Genomic DNA, 18,682 nt, shown 5'->3' with positions numbered 1-18,682 from the left:
TTTAGGAATCATAGCTCTGTAATGCATAGCCTCCTCTTTTTCAAGGGACCAAAAGTAATTGGACAAGTGACTCTAAGGGCTGCAATTAACTCTGAAGGCATCTCCCTCGTTAACCTGTAATCAATGAAGTAGTTAAAAGGTCTGGGGTTGATTACAGGTGTGTGGTTTTGCATTTGGAAGCTGTTGCTGTGACCAGACAACATGCGGTCTAAGGAACTCTCAATTGAGGTGAAGCAGAACATCCTGAGGCTGAAAAAAAAGAAAAAATCCATCAGAGAGATAGCAGACATGCTTGGAGTAGCAAAATCAACAGTCGGGTACATTCTGAGAAAAAAGGAATTGACTGGTGAGCTTGGGAACTCAAAAAGGCCTCGGCATCCACGGATGACAACAGTGGTGGATGATCGCCGCATACTTTCTTTGGTGAAGAAGAACCCGTTCACAACATCAACTGAAGTCCAGAACACTCTCAGTGAAGTAGGTGTATCTGTCTCTAAGTCAACAGTAAAGAGAAGACTCCATGAAAGTAAATACAAAGGGTTCACATCTAGATGCAAACCATTCATCAATTCCAAAAATAGACAGGCCAGAGTTAAATTTGCTGAAAAACACCTCATGAAGCCAGCTCAGTTCTGGAAAAGTATTCTATGGACATATGAGACCAAGATCAACCTGTACCAGAATGATGGGAAGAAAAAAGTTTGGAGAAGAAAGGGAACGGCACATGATCCAAGGCACACCACATCCTCTGTAAAACATGGTGGAGGCAACGTGATGGCATGGGCATGCATGGCTTTCAATGGCACTGGGTCACTTGTGTTTATTGATGACATAACAGCAGACAAGAGTAGCCGGATGAATTCTGAAGTGTACCGGGATATACTTTCAGCCCAGATTCAGCCAAATGCCGCAAAGTTGATCGGACGGCGCTTCATAGTACAGATGGACAATGACCCCAAGCATACAGCCAAAGCTACCCAGGAGTTCATGAGTGCAAAAAAGTGGAACATTCTGCAATGGCAAGTCAATCACCAGATCTTAACCCAATTGAGCATGCATTTCACTTGCTCAAATCCAGACTTAAGACGGAAAGACCCACAAACAAGCAAGACCTGAAGGCTGCGGCTGTAAAGGCCTGGCAAAGCATTAAGAAGGAGGAAACTCAGCGTTTGGTGATGTCCATGGGTTCCAGACTTAAGGCAGTGATTGCCTCCAAAGGATTCGCAACAAAATATTGAAAATAAAATTTTTTTTTTTGGGTTTGGTTTATCTGTCCAATTACTTTTGACCTCCTAAAATGTGGAGTGTTTGTAAAGAAATGTGTACAATTCCTACAATTTCTATCAGATATTTTTGTTCAAACCTTCAAATTAAACGTTACAATCTGCACTTGAATTCTGTTGTAGAGGTTTCATTTCAAATCCAATGTGGTGGCATGCAGAGCCCAACTCGCGAAAATTGTGTCACTGTCCAAATATTTCTGGACCTAACTGTATGCACTTGTATCCCCGCCCCCCACCGCCTGTTTCTCCCTCTCTCTGGTTGTTTGCAAATTTCTCTCTTCAGAAACATGGCGCCGGAGTTGGCACCTGTGCATAGCGCTTATCTCCGGCGCCATGTTTCTGAAGCCCGCAGTACTTGATATTTTGCATGAGAGGGCGGCGCATGCGCCCTCGCTTCTTCAGACCCCGTTGTGACCGAGGGAGCGCGCGTGGTCACAACAGGACTGCAGAACAGCTGATGGCAGGACTTTTTTCTCATCCAGATTCTGGATGAGAGAAAAGTTGAATAATGCTGCGATTCTCAGCCATGTCACTCGCACCCATACAAGTCTATAGGTGCTAGTGAAACATCTGACTGCACTCGGATGACATCTGAGTGAAGTGCAATGATTGCATCAGCTGTCAGTGGAGGGGATGGGGAGTTTAATCCCTTCCTCTCCTCTGCAGCTCCCTCCCTCTCCTCTACAGCTGTGATCCGATCGCAGGATCAGATCACAGTTGCATGACAGCACAGTTGCTGGTGTGACGCCCTGGCTAAACCAGGTAGTCACAAATAGGCCCCGCATTACACCGTTCCCTCATTAGGAAACATACAGCTAACCAGAAACCCTAGTCACCCTCCCTTAGGGAAAGATAGACACACCAGTGGGCGTGACCAGGCAGTTGGGACACGCCCACCCAGGGGTCCAGACAGCCTGAGGCGGGAAAAACAGGGAGTCTAAGTCAGATTAGTCTGAAGTTCAGTTTGGAAAGGAGTGTGGGGTGGAGCTAAGTGTAGCTCCAGCAGGAAAGTTCAAGTTGAACGGTACCAGGGTAGGAGCCCTGGTGCCACTGGCTAGGAGGCAGACGGTGGTCTCCGTCAGCAGGAGACGGGAAGATGGCTCGGTAGAACCGAGGTGGACCGGGACAGGGTTGTAGCTCGCCAGTACCGTCACGGGGAACCAACCCGAAAACCGTAGCACAAAGGGGGGTACTCGGACCCTGAAGCAAGAAACTGGAACCAAGCGGACTGGTTAATTCACCGATTGAGGCCAGGACTAGAGGTCCTGTCCCACCCACAGTCCCTCAGACAACAGCCCACCGATAGGGATAAGAGGTCACCGCCAGGGCCCATAGATCCCACGGGGCAGCATCTGCGGGCACGGCTCCTTAGGCCACATCCAGCCGGGAGCGGACTCCTGAGTTTCACACTAGGAAAGTCCACCTTACACAAGCAGTGCAGGAAAAGGATAGAGACCACCAGCCAGGTGGGGGACCTGAATGCAACCAGCTGTGGCACCGGCCACCATCACCTTGGTTTACTAGAGACTTGTGTGGTTTATGCACAGTGAGTACACCAACACTCCCTGCGGTCGCTATCCCCTGTACCGAGCCACCGGGTCCCGGGGCCACCATCCCTGCCCACGGAGGGGTTAACAACTTGCTGCACAACATCTCCCCCGGGTGCCCCATAACAGCAGCGGTGGTGTCCCACCTCACCACACACCGTGGGTGGCATCACGAACTTACTACAGCCTAGCCCGTACATCTACGTCCCCCCATTTATTCAGCATGTCCGCGAGTCGCCCGGGTCCGGAGACCCTTGAGCCACCTCCCCTGAAGACCCGGACTCGAGCAGCGAGGCTGCTGGCACGGAGGCAGCACACTGGCAGCACAGCGAGAGCCGAGGGTCATTAGCATATCACATCCCATGCACTCTCATCGGATGCCATACCATCGTGTGAATCCAGCCTAAATCACCAAAATGGCTCTTGCATTTCCAGTTTAGGTTTGTATATAGGTTATAACAGCCCCTCCTAACTGACTGCTCTACATCATGTGATATAAGAGTGTGATACCAATGTGATATGACTGAAGAATGAGTGTGATTAGATAGGAATCCTAATCAAAAGATAGTGATCACAGGTATTATTTGATCCATCCAAAACTCAGTATCAGAGAGGTGTCCTCTGGTTGACCCGATTTCACCATGATGAAGAGTACGTGTTAGCAGGTCTTGATTATGAGGAAGGAACGCTTACAGTTCAACATATGCAGGAAACTCGTGGTTATTTAAAACATGTGTAGGAAATTAGCGATGTAAAATTCACGTCTCATTGCAACATATGCAAGAAACTAGTGGTCAATTAGCAGCAGGTGTAGGAAGCTACTGGTGCCCACAACAGCGTGTGGTCAGGTTACATGACTATAACTCAGCAATCACATGCTGGTCACCAATTGCAATACTCGGTGCACACGACGAACATAATGTACAAAGTCGAATATAAAAATACAGGGCTCGCTTAGTGAGATAGGGACATTTCCAGGACGCTCAAAGTGGACGCACTGCGCCTGTGATGCAGAGGCCGGGTTGTTTTCCTTCTCACTAATCGAGTCCCTCCGATGAGGAAGGAATGCTACAACATACGGTAATGTTGATGCATATTTCTGTTATTGTATAAGATTCTATGACTATAAAGTAGTGCTAATGCCTATGTACCATTGATTATTCATGTGCTATTAAAATAAATAATATCTTGTTGTAAAGAATCTTAGTATTCGTGCCTGATTAGGATATCAGTGAGTGTTTCGTAAGTACAAGCTTTCAGCCCCTTTTTAGGAGAGTTTAGCAAGACAAAGAGCTACAAGTGATTATGGGTAACACATATCATCACAATTGAAGTTATGTTAGCCTGCTGTGACTGATTCAATCTTCTGCCATATATTAAATGGCAGCTAGCAATTTGAGGGAATTAAATAGGAAATCATTTGATTCCACCTGGACCAGCAAATTCTTAAAATCTGAGTGAAATTCGATTCACATTTAATTGATTTGATCATCTCTTCTTTAGTCCACCAGGACAAAATTTTTTATAAAAAAATAAATAAAATGACTCAAACAAAACAGGAAACACTTTATCGTAATGTGAAGTGAACATTTTGGGAAAACATTTACAGAAAAAAATAATATTTAAAACTTGACATTAAAAAAATAAATAAATAATATGCCATGTTTAATATAAAATAAATAATATTCCATGTTTAATATAAAATAAATAAATAATATGCCATGTTTAATATAAAATAAATAAATAATATGCCATGTTTAATATAAAATAAATAAATAATATGTCATGTTTAATATAAAATAAATAAAATTCTATGTTTAATATAAAATAAATAAATAATATGCCATGCTTAATATAAAATAAATAAATAATATGCCATGTTTATTATACCAGTCCCTGGGAGTTCAATGGCATAATTCTATCATAACTAAACATAAAAAAATGCACAAGATTAAATCATTTATATACTCTGATGACATAAAAGTCAATACAGTTACTAATGGTGCATAGTAACCAAAAGTACGTGTTCAATTATGCAGATTAAGAAACTGGGCAACATCACACACAAAAGCATACTGATCAGCATAATCAATATTTTATCATTACCTTCCATTGTGCTGAAAAGGATGGATAGAGCATGAATAAATACAGAGCAAGAATGAAATAAGGAGTTGTAGATCTAATACAGACACAAGGAAGACGTATGAAAAACACCATAACACCATCAATACACAAATCTTACTTACAGGGTATTCTTGCACAGTTGTATAGGGGTCAAAAAATGAATTTGATGGATCACCTGGATATGCCTTTATCTTAAAAATATATACAGAAAATAATTATTTATGTTTAAATTAGAAATACATATAGATATTTGTTAGAATGTAAATTGAATATGCTTGAACTATTAATCGCAAAAATGTAAGAAACTTTTAATATATTGTTGACTCACTAATTCTTATCTATTCACATTACATGATAATGTTAGAAAGTACTGCAAAATTTCAATTGATATTGTTTGACCAATATATCATGAGTAAAATCAACGCTCCAACCACACTTCAAACTGTATAGATATATATATATATATATATATATATATATATATATATATATTTATATACTTTTTATATTGTATGTGTTGTTGCTTTCCTGAGACGTTAGCATTTTCATTCCTTTGCAAATGATATATTAAGTGATCCGGGCATAAAAGAGCCATAAAGAAACCACTTCTACCTCTGGTTTCCCTGTCCAGCATAAGCCTCTTTAGTTTGATTGATAGTATGTGTGAGGTCAGGTGCAGGCAAATAAATCAGACAGTAAGGGGTACTTTGCACGCTGCGACATCGCTACTGCGATATCGTCGGGGTCAAATCGAAAGTGACGCACATCCGGCGCCGGTAACGACGTCGCAACGTGTAAAGCCTAGATGCGCCGATTAACAATCGCAAAAGTGTCGAAAATCAGTAATCTGTGTAGCGTCGGTCATTTCCATAATGTCGCACCAATAGGAGATACGATGTTGTTCCTCGTTCCTGCGGTAGCACACATTGCTGTGTGTGAAGCCGCAGGAGCGAGGAACATCTCCTTACCTGCCTCCACCGGCTATGCGGAAGGGAGAAGGTGGGCGGGATGTTTATGTCCCGCTCATCTCCGCCCCTCCGCTTCTATTGGCCGCCTGCCGTGTGATGTCGCTGTGACGCCGCATGACCCGCCCCCTTAGGAAGGAGGCGGGTCGCCGGCCAGAGCGACATCGCAGGGCAGGTAAGTGCGTGTGAAGCTGCCGTAGCGATAATGTTCGCTATGGCACCTATCACAAGATATCGCATGTGCGACGGGGGCGGGTACTATCACGCTCAGCATCGCTATCATCGGCTTGCGATGTCGCAGCGTGCAAAGTACCCCTAAGCTATGAATCAAGATAAAAAGGCAGGTGCTAGGTAGGGAAACAATCTGAGACAGAGGCTCCCTAATTGCTTTGTCACATGCAGAGCACTTAATTCCTTAAATGTTAGTCACTCGGGAATGCAGCAACAGATAGAAGATATTAAGGTGTCTCTGGATTTGAAAGTCCTGCATTCCCATATATTTGGTTTGGAGGGTTGATTTCCTTTGAAACAAGATTTTTTTTTATTTCATGCACAAATATACTTTATCTAAATTATTTCGATTACATTTGTGTTCATATTTAATTTTTTTAAGGTGACACCCCCAAAATGTACTTTTCCATAAAAAAATCTATCTGTAATACATTCATCGCTTCATAATGTTTAAGGTTGAAGTTAGACTTAAGTCCACCGAGTTCAACCCATAGCCTAACCCAACATGTTGATCCAGAGGAAGGTAAAAAATAACATGCAGCAGACAGTAAGAGCCACATTAGGGGAAAAAAATTCCTTCCTGACTCCACATACAGCAATCAGACTAGTTCCCTGAATCAACACCCGATCACAGAAGCTAGTACACATAACCATTAATATTAAATTTTACCAAAAAGACATCCAGACCTCTCTTAAATTTTAGTAAGGAACTAACCATTAGAAAATTATGGGGTAGAGAGTTCCATAGTCTCACTGCTCTTACAGTAAAGAATCATGTGCATCTGTGATTATTAGTAAACCTCCTTTCCTCTAACCATAGTGCATGCTCACTTGTCCTCATTGCAGGCCTAGGTGTCAAAAGATCATTAGAGAGAGCTCTCTCCTGTCCCTTCAAATATTTGTACATTGGAATAAGACCACCCCTAATCCTTCATTTTTCCAAACTGAATAACCTGTCTTGGTACTGCATTCCACCCATTCCTTCAATAACCTTGGTTGCTATTGTCTGCACCTGCTCTAGTTCAGCTGTGTCCTTTTAATATACTGGAGACAAAAATTTTACACATTATTCTAAGTGTGGTCGCACTAGTGATTTGTATAGGGGTAAAACTATGTTCATGTAAGGAGCAACTATGCCTCTTTTAATGCATCCCATTATTTTATTAGCCTTGGCAGCAGCTGCCTGACACTAGTCAGTAAAGTTGAGTTTGCCGTCCACCCATACACCCAAGTCTTTTTCAGTGACTGTTTTACCAAGTGTTTTACAATTAAGTACATAGTTATCCATTTTATTTCCTCTGCCCAGTTGCATGAACTTACATTCATCCACATTAAACTTCAATTGACATTTCTCAGCATAAGCCTCCAGCTTATGCAAATCTCTCTGCCATATTAAATTATACTCCTCTGCATTGATTACCTTGCATAGTTTAGCATAATATGCAAATATTGAAATTCTACTCTCAATGCCCCCTACAAGGTCATTAATAAGTATGTTAAAAAGAAGATGGCCCAATACTGATCCCTGTGGTAACCGACTGTTAACTGTGACCCAGTCGGAGTGTGTTCCATTAATAACCACCTTTTGTTTCCCATCACTGAGCCATTAAGTCCATATAGACAACATCCTCTGCATTTCTCTGGTTCAGTCTGCAACTTACCTGCTCATAGAAGCTGAGCAGATTAGTTTGACAGGAATGATCCCTCATAAACCCATGTTGATACTGGGTTATGAGGTTATTATTCTTGAGATACTCCAAGATGGCATCTGTTAGGAAACCCTCAAGGACTTTACCTACAGTAGAGTTAAACTTACCGGTCTATAATTACTAGGCTCAGATTTTGTCCCCTTTTTGAATATTAACAATATTAACACTACATTCAATATTATATGCACTCACTTTTACACAAAGCAAACCTAATAATTAACCTGAACATATGGTATTTGCCTCATTTCTATGGAGGACCTTTGCTTAATGCATAATATTTGGCTGGCATACTGTGTACCGTATGTATCACTGAGCCTTAATTTCCCTTCCCTGAGCATATGTTGAGAGAAAATCTATAGTTCAAAGTGCTTTAAAGAAAAAAAACGGAAATTTCAGGATGCTACAAAATAGCAGTTTCCAATAATCATTAGTAATTAATGGCAGTTTTCACATATAGGAATCTTATCACAGATTTAAACAAAACATTTTTAAGGATGAATTTGCAATTACTATAGTATCTGGTGTAAGCTTAGCACATCACATAAAGCTGGTGTCACACACAGCGACAACGACAACGACGTCGCTGCTACGTCACCATTTTCTGTGACGTTGCAGCGACGTCCCGTCGCTGTCGCTGTGTGTGACATCCAGCAACGACCCGGCCCCTGCTGTGAGGTCGCCGGTCGTTGCTGAATGTCCATCTTCATTTTTTGGTCGTCACTCTCCCGCTGTGACACACACATCGCTGTGTGTGACAGCAAGAGAGCGATGAAATGAAGCGAGCAGAGAGCAGGAGCCGGCGTCTGGCAGCTGCGGTAAGCTGTAACCACTGTAAACATCGGGTAACCAAGGGAAGACCTTTCCCTGGTTACCCGATATTTACCTTCGTTACCAGCCTCCGCTCTTGCTGCCAGTGCCGGCTCCTGCTCTGTGCACATGTGGCTGCAGTACGCATCGGGTAATTAACCCGATGTATACTGTAGCAAGGAGAGCAAGGAGCCAGCGCTAAGCAGTGCGCGCGGCTCCCTGCTCTCTGCACTGTGACATGTAGCTGCAGCACACATCGGGTTAATTAACCCGATGTGTACTGTACCTAGGAGAGCAAGGAGCCAGCGCTAAGCGCGGCTCCCTGCTCTCTGCACTGTGACATGTAGCTGCAGCACACATCGGGTTAATTAACCCGATGTGTACTGTACCTAGGAGAGCAAGGAGCCAGCGCTAAGCGCGGCTCCCTGCTCTCTGCACTGTGACATGTAGCTGCAGCACACATCGGGTTAATTAACCCGATGTGTACTGTACCTAGGAGAGCAAGGAGCCAGCGCTAAGCGCGGCTCCCTGCTCTCTGCACTGTGACATGTAGCTGCAGCACACATCGGGTTAATTAACCCGATGTGTACTGTAGGAGAGCAAGGAGCCAGCGCTAAGCGCGGCTCCCTGCTCTCTGCACATGTAGCACAGCGACGTTATGATCGCTGCTTCTGCTGTGTTTGACAGCTAAGCAGCGATCTTAACAGCGACTTACAAGGTCGCTGTTACATCACCGAAAATGGTGACGTAACAGCGACGTCGTTGTCGCTGTCGCTTAGTGTGAACCCAGCTTTAGAGTTGGTATGTAAAACAACTTGTTTAATCCACTTCTGTGCGTTATGAGATTGAGTGCCAGGCTATTGCTCCATTTACTTGCTGTAGCCCCTTGACTTGAAGCATTACATTAGTAAATTGCTTAGATTCCTTTGCTTAGATCTCTACAATAGAATTAAGTTCATTCAAATGGTGGAGTAAATAGCAGCCAATTTAAACAAAACAATGGATACTACACTATTTGGACTCAATGAGAATGTTTTAGGCCAAGCAGAATTTAGAAGGAAAGTTTGATACTGTGACTGACTCCTGTAAGATTGAGTTGGAATGAGTCATGATGCCATCAACACCAACCTTACTCTTCACAAGCCATCCTCCTGACAAATATCCTATTTTATCTATATTGAAATTAATTTTTTACATCTTCTGGGCTAACAGGTTGAAATAACATACCTAAACTTGCTTTATCTACTTCTACTTCTGTCACTAGGTAGTTCCCCACCTTCCTGCGACCTATGTGAGGTGACACTACAGCAGTCATAGGCTATGTGCACACACTGCATTTTTTTATGTGTTTTTTATGCATTTTTGGGTGCAGTTTTGTCACAAAACTACATGCTTTGCCTTACGCCAGCAAAGTCAATGAGAAATCTGAAGTGTTTTGGACATGTTACTTATTTTTCCCTTGCAGATTTAGTGCAGGAAATTAACTGCAGCATGTCAAGCCTTTCAGTGTTTTTGCCACCTTTTTCAACCCTAAATGCATGAAAAATGCATGAAAAAAACGCATGCAAAAAATGCACCGAAAATGAGGCAATGAGTATTTCCTGCCAGGAGAAGCTAATTTGGTGCAGAAATTTCTGCAACCAAATACTTAACATGCGCACATAGCCTTAGTGTTTGGTAATTTGGGACTTGTGGTCAGGGCCGTCACCAGGAATTTCAGGGCCCCATACTGGCAAATTTTTCCCCCTTGAGACTCCGCCCAGGCTCCACCCCTGCCCCGCCTCTGCCCTGCTCCACCTCCACTCCTCAAACCTTCCACAGTCCCAATGTCCACTCTGGAAAAACTCCATTTCTGCATTCTACTCCTTCCCCCAAAGCGGTCTTATTAGTCATCATGTGACCAATCATTCATATGCAATTTTCATACTTAGAGTCATGTGATGATGAGCTGCTTTTCCTAATTCTCTCAATGTTCAGTGAAAAACAGAGCAGAAAGAAGAAAAGCTAATTATCAGGTGACCGTAAGTATGAAAATCACATATGAGTGGAGTGGCCATATGATGACTGCTGGAATCAGCAAGCAGAGCCAAATCTCGACAGTGACTATATTACATGCTGTTAGGATTGGGCTACAGGGCTTAATTGTACAATTAAAGGGCTTGTCCAGGCTTACGATGAACATCTGCAGTCACTTTAGGTACCTACAGGTTCCTGAATTCTCACAGTGCTTGCACTGCACACTTTAAGGATCTCCGGTGCCAGTGGCGAGAGTGGACAGTCAAATGAGCACAAGTATGAGATTTGTATGTTTCTGTCCATATTCGACTAGACATGTCCAGCCTCACTCAATTCATTTTCATTGAACAAGGCCACACATGTCTAGTCGACACATGACCACATGTATGTAAATAGCATACTTGTGTTTTTTTGACCTCCCACACTCACCGCCGGCCCAAGAGAATATGGACAGCGTGCAGTGTGCGCACTGTGAGAACTCAGAAGTCTGCAGTCACATAGAGTGATACACAGAGTGACTGCAAACTCATCACAAAGTTGGGATAGCCCCTTTGATGCTTCTAACATTAAAAAAAATAGTAAACCTTAAATTGGCAGATAGCACAATACTTTATTAACACAGCCCTGTATAATGTAATCTTACAAGTTCTGAACTATTACATTTGTACAGGATCAGAACTTATACAGCACAGAAATGCATCAACTGAGAGCCACCAGAGGCACAGAAATATATCACTGCAGAAACACAGCGTAAAATCCCTCATCAGACAATACATCCCAAGAATCGGTATACGGTTCATCAATGGCAATGTTAGGTCAGCCCGATAGATATATAAATATATATATATATATATATATATATATATATATATATATATACATACACTACAGTTCAAAAGTTTAGGGTCACTTAGATATTTCCTTATTTTTTAAAGAAAAGCAATTTTTTTTTTTTCAATGAAGCTAACATTACATTAAACAGAAATACACTCTATACATTGTTAATATGGTAAATGACTATTCTAGCTGCAAAAACGTCTGGTTTTGAATGTAATATCTATATAGGTGAGTAGAGGCCCATTTCCAACAACCACCACTTCAGTGTTCTAATGGTACATTGTGTTTGCTAACTGTGTTAGAAGGCTAATGGATGTTTAGAAATCCCTTGAAAACCCTTGTGAAAGTATGTTAGCACAGCTAAAAACAGTTTTGCTGATTAGAGATGCTATAAAACTGACTTTCCTTTGAGCTAGTTGAGAATCTGGAGCATTACATTTGTTGGTTCAATTAAACTCTCAAAATAGCCAGAAAAAGAGAACTTTCATGTGAAACGCGACAGTCTATTCTTGTTCTTAGAAATGAACGATATTCCATGTGAGAAATTGCCAAGAAACTGAAGATTTCCTACAACGGTGTGTACTACTCCCTTCAGAGGAGAGCACAAACAGGCTCTAACCAGAGTAGAAAGAGAACTGAGAGGCCCTGCTGCACAACTGAGCAAAAAGACAAGTACATTAGAGTCTCTAGTTTGAGAAATCGATGCCTCACAGGTCCTCAACTGGCAGCTTCTTTAAATAGTACCTTGAAAACACCAGTGTCAACGTCTACAGTGAAGATGCGACTCCGGGATGCTGGCAATCAGGGCAGAGTGGCAAAGAAAAAGCCATATCTGAGACTCTGGCTAATATAAGGAAAAGATTAATATGGGCAAAAGAACACAGACATTGGACAGAGGAAGATTGGAAAAAGTGTTATGGACAGACGAATCAAAGTTTGAGGTGTTTGGATCACACAGAAGAACATTTGTGAGACGCAGAACTACTAAAAAGATGCTGGAAGAGTGCCTGACGCCATCTGTCAAGCATGGTGGAGGTAATGAGATGGTCTGGGGTTGCTTTGGTGCTGGTAAAGTGGGAGATTTGTACAAGGTAAGAGGGATTTTGAATAAGGAAGGCTATCCCTCCATTTTGCAACACCATGCCATACCCTGTGGACAGCGCTTGATTGGAGCCAATTTCATCCTACAACAGGACAATGACCCAAAGCACACCTCCAAATTATGCATGAACTATTTAGGGAAGAAGCAGGCAGCTGGTATTCTATCTGTAATGGAGTGGCCAGCCCAGTCACCAGATCTCAACCCTAGTGAGCTGTTGTGGGAGCAACTTGACCTTATAGTACGCAAAATGTGCCCATCAAGCCAGTCCAACTTGTGGGAGGGGCTTCTGGAAGCATGGGGTGAAATATCTCCAGATTACCTCAGCAAATTAACAGCTAGAATGCCAAAGGTCTGCAAAGCTGGAATTGCTGCAAAGGAGCATTCTGTGATGAAAGCAAAGTTTCAAGGAGAAAATTATTATTTCAAGTAAAAATCATTATTTCTAACCTAGTCATTGCCTGGACTATATTTTCTATTCATTATGCAACTCATTTGATAAATAAAAGTATGATTCCGCATATGTTTCTTGAAGCTAATGGGATCCCTTCTGAGTCTGCATTAAGACTCACCAGATTTATCCTCACGCACAACTTTTTCTCTTTTGGCAAGGAGCTATATCTACAACTCACAGGAACTGCTATGGGAAGCAAAATGGCACCACAGTATGCCAACCTTTTCATGGCTAAACTGGAAAATGACTTTTTAGCATCCTGCTCCATCAAACCCTTGGAAACCTTCACACCACTAATCAAAGCTAATTAATGATTCACTTTCAAAACTCAGTGTTTGTTTATTAAAATGCCCTTTTATTAAACTATTTCTCTGCTCTGTTTGTGTATATATTTGTGTTTCTTCATACATTTTGTTATAACATGCCTGATGAAGAGACCTGAGAAGTCTCTGTAACATCATTTATTTTATTTTAGTTAGTCATTAAAAGGTATCACAACTACAAGATTATAATTTTGTTTCTCTCACTGAGAACAATCAATCATTTCTCTGATGAGTGGTAATATTACCACTGGCAATGGTTTAATATATATATATATATATATATATATATATATATATATATATATATATATATATATTGCTTTATAACATTACAGTATGGGCTACATGTTATTTTTTGGAATTTTTACAGATGTGTGTTGAGTGGGTTTATTTTCTATTTATTTTCATTATCTTTATTTTTAATGGGCGAAAGGGGGAGTAATGCAAATTATTTTGTTTGTTTTTTTTAAAAGTATTAGTCAAAAACATTTTTTTTTTCACCCTTCATCACTTTTTTGGTCATCTGGGACTTAAACCTATGATCATCTGTTTGCTTGTTTTATATACAGCAATGCAACTGAATTGCAGAGAATAGAGAGTATAGACAGTGGGGAAAAACTATTTAGTCAGAAACCAATTGTGAAAGTTCTCCCACTTAAAAAGATGAGAGAAGCCTGTAATTTACATCATAGGTAGACCACAACTATGAGAGACAAAATGAGAAAACAAAATCAAGAAAATCGCCTTGTCTGATTTGGTAAGATTTTTTGCAAATTATGGTAGAAAATAAGTATTTAGTCACCTAAAAACATGCAAGATTTCTGGCTCTCACAGATCTGTAACTTTTCTTAAAGAGGCTCCTTTGTCCTCCACTCATTACCTGTAGTAATTGCACCTGATTGAACTTTTTATCAGTATAAAAGACACCTGTCCACAATCTCAAACAGTCACACTCCAAACTCCACTATGGTAAAGACCAAAGAGCTGTCGAAGGACACCAGAAACATGCGCATACAGTACAGAGACCACACAGCAACTGAAGTTCTCAGACCGGTGAACGTTGATCAGGTAACTTTCACCGGGCACCCACTACGGGCGCTGGATGTATTGTTGCATTCCTGCTATACTCCGGTGTGACTGCAGTGGACATACACGCCAGGAGTGCGAGGAGTTTTACGCAACGAGGAGACCACAGGTCTCCTTGAGCACTATTGTGGAGCAAATAATCAGTACAAAGATTTAAAGGAAACTGAAAAAACTTTCTCCTGGTCATTAGTATACCTCCTTTAACTGTAAATTATTTATCACCTTTTACAAAAATTCATGCTGCTTTAATTCAAGCAGGATGCTTTATATTTATATTTATTTATTTTTATTTTTTTTCTCGATACCTATATATTTATTTAATAGACTAATTTTTAAACTTGGATATTCCTGGAAAAACTTTTCTCATAGAGGTCATTTAACCCTTTCCTAATTTAATTGGATTATAGGTGGTAGCCACTGGTCGGGGCTCCACTTTTTTGTAGTGTATGTTGTATTAATTGTGCAATATATGTGAAGTGTATTTTTGAAATGTATTATTGCAATTTTATTTTCTAAACAGCAGTAAACTTAATCGCCATTTTTAAAGTAAAAATAAAAACTAAAATTAAAAATAACCTTAGTTTGGTGCGTATTTCTGTATATATATAATTTTATATATATATTTCACGTTTTTAGTGTTTATCCAGGCAAAGTGAGGTGTTTTTTTTGTCTTAAATATAGCTGCAAAACAATAGGTTTATAGGGTTAGTAACACTGGTCCCTATATGTAGATATAGAAATTTTCTGGATTCTGTTTAAAGCCCGCTTTACACACTACAATATATCTTACGATGTGTCAGCGGGGTCACGTTGTAAGTGACGCACATCCGGCATCGTAAGGTACATTGTAGTGTGTAACAGCTACATGCATTTGCGAATGAACGGTAAAACGTTCATGGCATGCACGTCGTTCATTCCTCATGAATTGAACGTCAGGTTGTTCATCGTACCCGGGGTAGCCCACATCGCAGTGTGTGACACCCCGGGAACGAGGAACAGATCTTACCTGCGTCCTGCGGCTCCCGGCCACCAATGCGGAAGGAAGGAGGCGCCCCTCCGCTGCTATTGGCCGGCTGCCGCGTGACGTCGATGTGACGCTGAATGTCCCTCCCACTCCAGGAAGAGGACGTTCGCCGCCCACATCGAGGTCGTATGGACGGGTAAGTACGTGTGACGGGGGTTAATCGTTTGTGCGGCACATTCAACAAAATTGAACGTGCCGCACATACGATGGGGGCGGTTACGATCGCATACGATATCGTATGCAGAATCGTAACATGTAAAGCAGGCTTAAGTGGGAGAACTTGCACAATTGGTGGCTGACTAAATACTTTTTTTCCCCACTGTATGTAAACTCACTTGCATGGCTGGGAAAGAGGAAATCATGCTCCTTAAGGTGTAACCATTGTTTAATTATTATTTCATCAATCAATATTACACATGAAAATAAACAAATCTGCTTCTTTCTCTGCCAGAATTGATCAGTCATTATCAAAATTCTCAATCTTGAGGTAAAATCTGTATTCAGCGAAGACTTTCCCATTACTTAGAGAAGATGGCAGCTGTTACTAAAGAGATTCTATGAGGCAGAGTGAGGAGCTATAAGCAGGGGGAGAAGTTAGAGGCAGAGGGAGGAGTTAAAAGCAGAGGGCGGAGTTAGAGGCAGAGTTCCATCCCTCTTCTATCTACATCGAATCTCAACAGCAACAACTATGATCTCCTAACTCAGTAATGGGAAAGTCTGTCTTCAATGAATAAAGGTGTCATGATGTTCCATAGTTTTTTGCACTTCTTTCTTCATACTTTTTCACTGTGTGATTTCTCATTATTACACATAACTTAATTTTTGGACAGCTATAGTTTGATTTCTTTCCCTGTGTAGATTGGATGGGCTCTTATCAACATTTGGTGAGAGATTCATGGCAATAGCACCTTTAGAAATATACAGTATTTACTTAAAAAATGGTAACTTTTTCAATACTTATTTCACATGCTGTATATTAAAACATTAAACTTTTTTTTAAAAAAGGGCAATGTGATCATTTTATTTAGGAGGAAAAGTCTTTTAAGTCTAAAAAAAATTGTGACGATTCTTAACAAAAAAGCTGGATTAAAGTATTAAGAGCAGCCGTTACCTAAAGTTACATGAGTTCATGAAAAAGTAAAAAAAAAAGTTTTAAAAAAACAGAATCCTCAATGGTTGATACCTTTTAATGGCTAACTGAAAAGATGGTAATAATAGCAAGCTTTCGAGACTACACAGGTCTCTTCCTCAGGCTCAGTATAACACAAAATCTAATATTTATAGTCAACAGGACATAGAATAGTGTAGTAAATAAGACAAGTGATCTGAATCAGAATGTGTGTTTATGCAGAAGAGCTGTGTGTGTGTGTGTGTGTGTGTCTGTATGCAGCAGAGCTGTGTGTGTATGTTTGTGTCTATATACAGCAGAGCTGTGAGTGTGTCTCTATGCAGCAGAGCTGCATGTGTGTCTGTCAGTCTGTATGCAGCAGAACTGTGTGTGTGTATGCAGCAGAGCTGTGTGTGTCTGTATGCAGCAGAGCTGTGTCTGTATATATATATATATATATATATATATGCAGCAGGGCTGTGTGTGTGTGTTTGTGTCTGTACATATGCAGCAGAGATGTGTGTAACAGTGCTATGAGGGTGTGTGTGTGTGTGTAGGAGAGCTGTGTGAGAGTGTATGTATGGATCAGAGCTGTGCGTGTGGCCCCCCATAGCCATCTGTGTGGCCTTCAGAGCCGTATGTGCGGCCCCCCAGAGCACTATGCAACCCACCCCAGTAATGTGTATACCCCCAGAGCTGTTTGCTACTCCAGTAACATCTATCCCCTCCAGTAATGTCTATGCCACCTGCCCCTCCTATGATGTATATATTGTAGCCCCAGTCCTCTTGTGATGTATATACAGCAGTGTCACTGTACACTGGGCGCGGCCATCATGCAGCACAGCCACCTGTCCAGGAGGAGCTGGATGGAGACAAGTGGGGATGTGTCTGTATGCATGTACAATGTGTATCTATGTATGTCACTGTATATGACTGTGTATATATTTGTGTAATGCCTGATTGGAGCCACAGACTCAGACTGGCTGTAAGGGTAGTCTAGAGAAAAGCTGCTCACAAAGCAGGACCCCAAGAACTCTGCAACCCTTTAACCCCTATACAGGGATGTGGAATTACACAGAGCCCCAGAGATCACTACCTGTGGTAGGCTGTAGTCCGTGGTCGTCAGGCAGGGTCAAAAACCAGGAGATGCAAAACAGGAACCGAATCGGCAGGCAAGGGCGTAGTGAGGAGACAAAGCAGAGGTTAAATCCGGCACTGGCAGCAAGGTACAAAAATGGCAGGCAGGAGGGTAGTCAAAAAACAAGCAAAGGTCAACGCACAGGAATCAACATACAAACAGCACATGAGCCAGGAGTACAGAACTATCTCTGGCAGTGGTCATGTGACAGGAGGGGGAATAAGAAGGGTGTGGTGTCTTCCCATTGGCTGCAGGTGAATGTTGGCAACTTCAGCTGGAAGACACACACGCCACCTACAGTCAGCCAGTGGTACTGCAGGTTCCAGGGAAACCCAGCCTAGTGGATGAGCGGAGCCTGTGCTCCGCAGAGCCATGGGCACCGACTCCTCTCCCATCACCAGCACTATCCATGGTGGGAACACGGCGTAGTCTGGCGATCGGGGCAGAAGTCGCAGGAGTGGGCTCCGGTGGGGACGTGACAGTACCCTTCCCCACGAGGGGCCACCGGACCCTCAAAACCCGGCTTGTCAGGGAACTGGAGGTGAAATCGCCTGACAAGACCTTTAGCATGGACCTCACTTGCTGGGACCCATGACCGCTCCTCCGGGCCATAACCCTCCCAATGTACAAGATACTGCACTGCCCCTCTAACAATACGTGAGTCAAGGATTCTCTGTACTCCACACTCTAGGTTACCCTCGACCAAAACAGGAAGAGGGGGGGGGGGCCTGACTGGATGAATGGGAATACGATACAACTTGAGGAGGGATTTGTGGAACACGTTCGATATTTTGAAGGACTGAGGCTTGACCACCCTGTGCCCTCTTCAAGTTCTCTTTCACCTCAGACCAGATAGCCTTCAGTTTGTTCACAGCACTTTCAGCCTCAGGAGTATCCACCATAGCGGAAGAAAAGGACCCAAAACGTGGAT

At 42.1% G+C, this 18,682-nt stretch overlaps 1 protein-coding gene across 1 annotated transcript in view; it reads right to left on the bottom strand.

The window, feature by feature from the left end:
• Positions 1-18,682, bottom strand: part of LOC142243911 (band 4.1-like protein 4B) — a 321,122-nt gene that overhangs the window by 50,066 nt on the left and 252,374 nt on the right. Inside the window, exon 7 of the mRNA XM_075316107.1 lies at positions 5,077-5,145. Within this exon, the coding sequence (XP_075172222.1) occupies positions 5,077-5,145 (69 nt within the window). The remainder of the gene's footprint in view (positions 1-5,076; positions 5,146-18,682) is intronic.

This window comes from Anomaloglossus baeobatrachus, chromosome 6 (assembly GCF_048569485.1).
Source record: "Anomaloglossus baeobatrachus isolate aAnoBae1 chromosome 6, aAnoBae1.hap1, whole genome shotgun sequence".
Taxonomy (NCBI): Eukaryota; Metazoa; Chordata; class Amphibia; order Anura; family Aromobatidae; genus Anomaloglossus; species Anomaloglossus baeobatrachus.
The sequence above is the reverse complement of the archived record's forward strand: the minus strand, read 5'-3'. Positions and strand labels throughout refer to the sequence as shown.